Here is an 8452-nt window from a genome sequence, read left to right as displayed (position 1 = left end):
TCACAAAGAATCTTCATTTTTATTCTGGGCTTCCTTCCCGCCCAAACAAATTTTGAAATCTCTTGTTGCCATTTATTCAACAGATCTGTCTTATTCAATATTGGAATAGTCTGAAATAGGAACATCAACCGTGGTAAAACATTCATTTTTACCACTGAAATTCTGCCCATTAGGGATAAGTTCATACTGTCCCATTTCTTAAAGTCTTGAGTTATCTTATTCCACACTTTCACATAATTATTTTTATACAGATCCACATTTTTCGCTGTTAGCTCTATTCCCAGGTATTTCGTCTTCTTCACTACTTCACATTGTACCAGTTCTTGCAATTCCTTTTGTTTATTTTTAATCATATTTTTGCAAATGAGTTTGGTTTTATTTTTGTTCACATAAAACCCTGCCAGTTCACCAAATTCAGATATTTTTTGAAACAACAACGGTAATTTCTCGCTTGGATCCTCCACGATGAACATCACGTCATCTGCAAATGCTCTATATTTATATTTGTAGCCTTTATGGTTCAACCCTTTGATGTCATCATCTTCCTTAATTTTCTGTAGTAATACTTCCAACACCCAAATAAATAGCAATGGTGAAAGTGGGCATCCTTGCCTCGTTCCTTTTTGTACTTTGAGGTGATCTGTCAAGTCTTTGTTTATATTCAATTTCGCTCTTTGATCTGAATAGATCGCCTCAATTATATTATTAAAATGGTGCCCCACTTCAATCTTTTCCATTAGTTGAAACATAAAGTCCCAATTTAAGTTATCAAATGCTTTTTCTGCATCCACAAATAAAAAGGCCACTTCTTTCTCTGGGTGTTTTTCATAATACTCAATTGCATCCATTACCGTTCTTAAATTGTCTCTTATTTGCCTCTTTGGTAAAAAAAACCCGCTTGTTCTTCTGATATCACCACTTGTAAATATTTTTTCACCCTTTCTGCAATTATTTTGGCAAATATCTTGTAATCATTATTCAACAGCGAAATTGGTCTGTAGTTTTTAACATTGGTTAGGTCTTGTCCTTCTTTTGGTATCAATGAAATAATTGCTTCCTTCCATGTATCAGGCACTCTCTTGGTCTCTCTTATCTCATTGGATAAAGTCTCCAGGGCCGGGATCAATTCATCTTTTAATTTTTTATAAAACTTCGCTGTAAATCCATCCGGCCCAGGTGCTTTGCCCAACTTTGTTTCTTCTATTGCCTTGCTCACTTCTTCTTTTTGTATTCGACCATTTAGTAATTCCTTGAATTCATTTTGTACTTTTGGCAGTGGTAAATTGTCCAAGTATAAAGACATGTCTGTTTCAATGTTTGGACATGTATGCAGCAGAAGCAGCACACTGTTTTCTGAATATTAGGACCTGTCACCAAAAGAAACCTCCCTATTCAGACATGACATTTTCAAGTGTCTCACTGTATCGGCAATCCTGGCATTGTTTTCTTTGCGCTTGGGTTACTCCTAGTGAAAAAGCTGATGTTGCCATAGCCTGCAAGGAAGCACTTCCCTTTCCTTAAAATAATCATGGGTACCCGGCCTCCAAACATTAAGGCTCTTAAGAATCAGGGACTTAAATAGCTCTGTTGGTTAAACTCTGGTCAAATTGATATTTTTCCCATCAAGGTTGGTTTGCCAGGCCATTCTGCTCAGCATTTTAAGTGGAAAAGTTTTTATTTGGGTTGGGAAAGGGATAGCAGGGGAGATACGTATGGGAATTTGTATTACTAACACCCCCAGTGGAAAGGATCTCAAGTATCCATGCTGGAAAACGACCTCAGCCTGTGAGTACTGGATAAGAACGAGAACTAGTATGAGGCATTTTCTCCCATCATCAGGTTTTAAACTCCTACCTCGTCTCATTTAGTGAGGTTCCTCCCCTCGGAGCAAGAGAGGATGGATTTTCCAATATGAGAATGTTCTACAAAACAGTAAATCTGGGATTATCTCATCAGACTGATTATGTCAAAGCTCTTTAGCCACAGCACTCTCAGAGGTCTATATATATAAGCAGTGAGGCAGTCAGCAAGCATACTGTACCTTCGTCAACTCTGCCTGTTATGTGCATTGAGGATTTCTGGGCTTAGTGTTTATTTATAAGCATTTGCTTTCTAATTAGGGGGCAAGGTCAGGTAAGTGAGACCGAGCTTTGGAGATTTACACACACACACGGCTGTGTGTGAATCAAGGGCTGCTTCATTCACTCTCATGGTATGTGTCAAATACGATTGATTGGTTGAACAGTGTCAGAGATTTGTTGACAGATGTCAGAAGTGAAAGAGCCAGATGATGCTTTGCATTCTGTATATATCATTGAACACATCCATACATGAGGCTGTCTTGTTTTGAGTCAGCTCATTCATCTATTAAGCATTGTCTGTTCTGACAGGCAGTGGTTCTCCCGGGTCTCAGGCAGAGGTCTTTCACATCATCTATTACTTGATCTTTTTAACTGGAGATGCCGAGGACTGATCTTGGGACCTTCTGTGTTCAAAGCAGACGCTGTACCACTGAGCCATAACCCCTCCCCATAATTGCTTCCACATTATGCACTAGAGCTTGTGGGGAAAGTCTTGAGAGATGAAATCAAGACAAATCACATGTTGTGGTGTCGCTTATCTCTTGTGCTTCTGAGCCTCTGGAGAAGCTTTTGAACCTGAAAGGCGTTCATTCAGTTCTTGAAACAAACCTCTCATTGTGGAAGTGAGGAGTTCTCCTTCCTGTCCAATAAGAGATGCTTATGTCCCAGTGCCTGCAGGGAACGGGGTGGGGGTGGGGGAATGGATCCCTATCCAGCAGCATTTAGAGTATCATTCCAGTAAAGTGCAGAAGAGGCAACGGCCCTCTCTCCTCCTCTTCTCACATCATCCCTCACTCCCAGAAAGAAGAAACTAATGTCCCACATCAAAGCATCCTCCACAGCCTTTGAAAGTAGGAGTTTTTTTGGTCTGGTCAGAAAGATCTCCACTGACTAAGGAAAGGCAATATCAAACAAGGAGCTCCTGCTTTCAAATGAGAGAGCCAAGGCTGCCTGGAGGAATGGATTGATGTACAGCACCGTCTCTTTGCAAGTGGGGGGACCAGGCAGTGATGGCAAGCCAGCTGTACATGAATCCTCTCTGGAACTGACTGCTTTGAATGCTGATGGATGGGAGGCCCTTCTCCTGAGGAATCCCAAACACTGAGGAGACGCCTGCACACATTTGAGGGGACATCTGAACCACACCTTAGTCCTGTATCGCAAATATGACACGGAATGTGAAATGCGAACGTCCAAGTCTTTGCAAGTACTGCAGCTAGAATTTGACCCTACCAGATGCTCTGATCGTCGTGATTATAGGAAACTGCCTTCAACCACTCCATCAAGGGAGGACACACGTAACATTAGAAAGTGTAAAAATGATTTTGGCACACATTCACAGCACTGGCACACGTTCACCCTTGTACCATACACAGGATATATGTTGATCTACCCCTCGTTAAAGAGCCCCTCTAGCCCTCTCCTTTCTGCTCTGACTGGCAGCAGCTCTCTGAAGTCTTACGCACCCAGTCCCATTTACAAAATGCCAGTAATGAAGAAGAAGAGATTGAATTTATACCCCCCCCTTCACTCAGCATCTCAGAGCGGTTTACAATCTCCCTTCCCGTCCCTTCCCCTCAACAGACACCCTGTGAGGTAGGTGGGGCTGAGAGAGCTCTTTTGAGGACTGCTCTTGAGAAGACAGCTCTCAGAGAACTTGTGACTGAACCAAGGTCACACCAGCTGGCTGCATGTGAAGGAGTGGGGACTCAAACCCAGTTCTCCCAGATTAGAATCCACACTCTTAACCACTACACCACACTTTGTCTTTAGTGAGTTGCAGTGCAATCCAAAGCAGGTCTGCTCAGAACCCTGCTCGGGTCTACTCAGTGGGACTTACTCCCAGGAACGCATTCTTTGGGTTGCATTGAAAATTACGTCATTTTCAGGAAGTATTTGAAGTGTAACAATATTGTTCCTATCAGCATTGTTCCAGCAAGACTGACAGAATTAGAACACAGCAGTATTATTAGAACTTAAACCTTTGCAGTTTTTCAAATCTCTAGTTTTGGCGTGGTCTTACAAAGGAATTAAATATCAGGTAGGAAAAATAGTCTAAAAATTTAGGGATTTCAGCCCATTTATAACACTCTTGGCTTTACCTCTGTCTTCCCTTCCCTCCCTCTATTGCTTCCCTCTGTATAAAAATTTAGATTGGAAGCGGTCTGTCCTTTTTGCTTCTGCTACAGTGTAAAATATCACCAATCTCTATTGCTCTGTATAAGTGATGATGATGATGATGGGCTTCTGATGAGCATGTTTGCTTGAAAGTAAGGGGTTGTTCATCTACATAGTTAAATATACACTGCAAACTGGATGATTGTGGATATATTCTGTCTCTTGTGGCAGCCAGTTATCGGAACTGTCCTTGATTGTGGCCAGGATCCAGAAGGGTTTTTTTTTAAGGCACACAAGTCATACAAAGAGGAAATGTTATATTTTCTTTGTCCAACTTTTTCATGCCTATAAACTATCTCATAAATCAAGATCACGTGAAAATACCATGTATCACATACCATCTGCCCATGCGATGAGATCTACTGAGACTCAAAGCCTGGATTTCTCCAGGATGACACCACAATCAGTAACTTCCTCTCCACTGAATGGACATGCAGAAGTTATTTGTCCACACATACTTATACTTGACACTCAGGCCCTTTTAGCGGTCCAGAGAGGCCTGGGCTGCTTCCGGCTTTTGAGGCCGCTAGCCAGCCATAATAAAAATGAACCATTGTGATACATGATGCTCATTCAAACAAGTTATGAAACATCAAATGCCAGAATAAGAAGTGGTTAAATGTGAGCCCCCACACACATTTTTGCTTGAGGCCCAGGCCAAATGGCCCTCCTATTCTGCACCCGATTGGCCCTGTTGATAAGTTGCCAGCTCCAGTTTGGGGAATTTCTGGAGATCTGAAGGTGGTGCTTGAGATGCGCAGAATTTGAGGAGAGGAAAGAGCTCAGTCATTCTAGGACTTCCTTTTCTCCTATGCTCTATCATATATCATACTGTCCACATTCCAAAGCTGCCATTTCCTTCAGGAGAACTGACGTATGTAATGTGGAGATCCATTGTGATTCCGGCCCCAGCATCACGTCGTGGCTTTTTCTATGTTGGAATCTTATGCAGGATTTTTTTTAAAAAAACCACGTTTATTTTCAGTTTTCTAAAGATATTACATTTCATCTATGTATTTTTCACATACGATAGAGTCTTATACATTAAATAAATCTTCTATCCATTTACACACCTTTAACCATCTCTTGTGATGTACCTTTTCATTTTCATTTTGAAGCATCAAACTCAAATAATCCATTTGTGTTAATTCTAGTATTTTGAGTGTTAGGTCTTCTCTAGAGGGTATTATATCAGATTTCCAGTTTTTAGCCAGTAACAAGCACACAGCGGTTAATATATATGACAATATATATGTTTCTTGCAAATTGTATCCATTCGGAATCATATTTAACAAATATATTTCAGGTTTTAATGCTAGATTTTTTCCCCAAGATTCCTTGAATTATCTTCCGTACCATTTTCCAATAGCCTTGTATCTTACCACATTTCCACCACATATGATAGAAGGTCCCTACATTAGCTTTACATTTCCAGCATTGGCTGGAATAACCAGAATAACATTTGGCTATTTTGCAGGGTTGATGGCTACTACCACCCTGCCCCAATTCAGCATGGAGTGCAGGCAGGTTTGTGAGATCATCAAACCACCTGTGTAATGTACAAAGTAAGGGAGACAGGGAGGAGAAAGATAGGGTCCATTCTTCTGAGGTGGGATCCAAGATGAACCTCTGATGTGGCTGCTTCTCTGATGGCTCCCTTGCTTCTTTCTAGCTTCCTGGAGTCAATGAGTCATCCCACAGCAGCAGCCACGGCTGCTGTCCCTTCTGCTGGGCAAGAGTAGAAGACCATCAGTATGAAGGAATCAGGAAGGAGCTGGAGTTCTTTTTCTCTCCAGATGTCTCCCTGCATGCATCTCAAACTGACAGCATTGTTCTAGTCTGTAGTAGGCATAAGTATATGGCCATCACTGCAGCCTTGGTTGGTGGGCTCAACTCTGCATGCTGGGCTAGATGGCCTAATGCTCTGACTATTGGGGGACAGATTTCTCATCCCTCCTCTAGACTTGTTTAGTTTTCCATCCAGTTTGTATATTAACGCAAATTCAAAAGTTGCCTTTGTTTGCATTTTGCTAAAGACCATCACCAGTCGCAAGCCTTTCTACAGAGGCTTGACTATAGCAATTCTGAATCTATTAGCAGAATTCAGCACAGCACAGTGTTGTTATTATCAACGACACTTTTTCCTGTGAAAGGAAGGAGAGCTGTGCACTACCCACACACTTGGAAAGGAAGAGTGAACATCTCTCGTGGTACGCTTCATTTCTTCATCTGCAGTAGCAGGGTCTCCTGTTTCTCAATAACCAGACTGGCGTGTTTGTCTTTGCTAAATGAGTCTACTTTACTTTGAGGGTCAATGTCATTGAAGCCAATAGGACTCGCTTTCCAAAGCAAGACATTTAGCACTGAGCTGAATGCATCTTTAAAAGCAGAACATGCTACTTACTCACAAATAGTTAAACACCTCGTTAGAGTGAAAGTCAAACTACAGCACAGATAGACCATTCCATTGACTCAGATATTTCTGTGAGGACCACTGCCTTAGAAAGTTCCTCCTTTAGAAGGTTTCTATAAAGGGGGGCTGCTGCCTCTTCTTCCTCACAATCAGGGCAGTCTGGGTGACTAGATCTACTGAGCGTTCTATCTGAAGTTGCCCCATATGGAGTCAGAGCCTTAGTCCATCTGGCTTAATATTGTCTCCTCTGACTGGCAGAAGCTTTCTAGGGTTTCAGCTTTTTTCTCCCCACCCCAGCATCGTTGTCTGAAATCCTTTAACTCGGTGGAACTGCCGTCTTCCTCCTATGCATTTTATAAACATTTAGAACATTGATTATGTTGATGAAAATCAGTTCTTCAGAGATGGATTGCTTTCCCCACTGAATCACTCACTCCAAGAGCATCCAGTTAGGTACGGTGGATCTGTTTCTGGGATAACCATGAATAGTGAAATCTGCAGACACTTCCTTTTAGTAGCAAAACAACTCTCTTTTTTTGCAAAGTTCATCAGTGCAGTGGTCACAATGATGTCATGGTAACAGGCTGGAGGCCATGTCATGTGATCAGACCATGAATAAGTGAAATCACAAATCAAAACCTGTGAATGGCAAGGTTTTACTGTATTAAAAAAATAGCAAGGCTACCCTACCTACTTCATAATTCCACTGCAGGTTGCATGCTTCCGTATCTAGTACTGAAGCATATATCTCCATATGTGTAAGAAACTATTTTCCCAAAGCAGGGTTGTCTCCTTTCCTCTGGTGTGAAGAAACAAGAAATCACAACTGCTGGATTCCCAATAGCACATTTATGGCTTGTACAGAAAAGTGTTGTTGTTTTTTTAATTGTCAAGCAAGGTGGTAGATTTAGAGAGCCTTGTGCAGTTCCGCGGGGCCTGCAAAACGGAGCTATTCCACCAGGCTTTTGAGTAGGAGCCGCCGCCACCATTATTCCACCAACGCTTTTTCCATCACCGCACTCTACCACCGCTGGTGCGGGTATCATCGGGGGTGCGAGACGTCCCTGGCAGATGACAGGGTTGTGGGGACATATACTGTTGCTGTTCTGTTCTAACATCTTCAGAACACCATCTTGGTTTTATGGTTTTGGAGTGAGTATTGGAGCACCGATATTTTTATTTTTACGATTTTTAATAACTGTATTATGCTGTATTATTGTATTTTATACTGTTTTTATTGTTTAAATCTGGCATTTATGCCCTTGTTAGCCGCCCTGAGCCTTCGGGGAGGGCGGGATACAAATCTAAAGAATAAATAAATAACCAGGTCTAGTCAGAATCCTACTCAGGTCTTAATAAGACTTACTTCCAGGACAGTATTCTTAGGACTGCATTGTTAATATCTTTTTTTTCTTTTTTGCCCTTCCCTAGCCATGTGACACAGACGACATCCTGGATCCATCCTGTTACCAATGTACTCACCTTGCCGTGCTCTGAAGAGAATGAGGATGATGGTTTCCGAGAGTCACCAGATCCCAAAAGCTGAGGACACCCACTAGTGGAAAATGAATGCAGTGTGGTTTCAATGTGATTGCTGAAAGTTGACTTATTTCCAGTTGTCCGGAGTTGATGAGCTCGTTCCAGTGCAAATTATTAGAAGTTTTACCACTACTTATGTGGGATTGGGTTCAAGGATGAAATAATTTGCTCCTTCACAATATCTCTCTCTGTATCAGTGGACTTTCTCTAGCAGGCTGATGAGCCCAGTCTCCCAAAGAAA

At 41.8% G+C, this 8452-nt stretch overlaps 1 protein-coding gene across 1 annotated transcript in view; it reads left to right on the top strand.

Moving 5' to 3' along the window:
* The window catches only part of STXBP4 (syntaxin binding protein 4), a 210631-nt gene extending 202411 nt beyond the window's left edge, over positions 1 to 8220 (top strand). The window contains exon 23 of the mRNA XM_015429546.1: positions 8104 to 8220. Coding sequence (XP_015285032.1) covers positions 8104 to 8218 — 115 coding nt within the window. The 3' untranslated portion in view covers positions 8219 to 8220. The remainder of the gene's footprint in view (positions 1 to 8103) is intronic.
* Positions 8221 to 8452: the final 232 nt, after the last annotated feature.

The sequence above is a fragment of the Gekko japonicus genome, unplaced genomic scaffold (genome assembly GCF_001447785.1).
Source record: "Gekko japonicus isolate JY-2015 unplaced genomic scaffold, Gekko_japonicus_V1.1 scaffold340, whole genome shotgun sequence".
Taxonomy (NCBI): domain Eukaryota; kingdom Metazoa; phylum Chordata; class Lepidosauria; order Squamata; family Gekkonidae; genus Gekko; species Gekko japonicus.
This window is presented reverse-complemented; position numbering and strand designations above follow the sequence as displayed.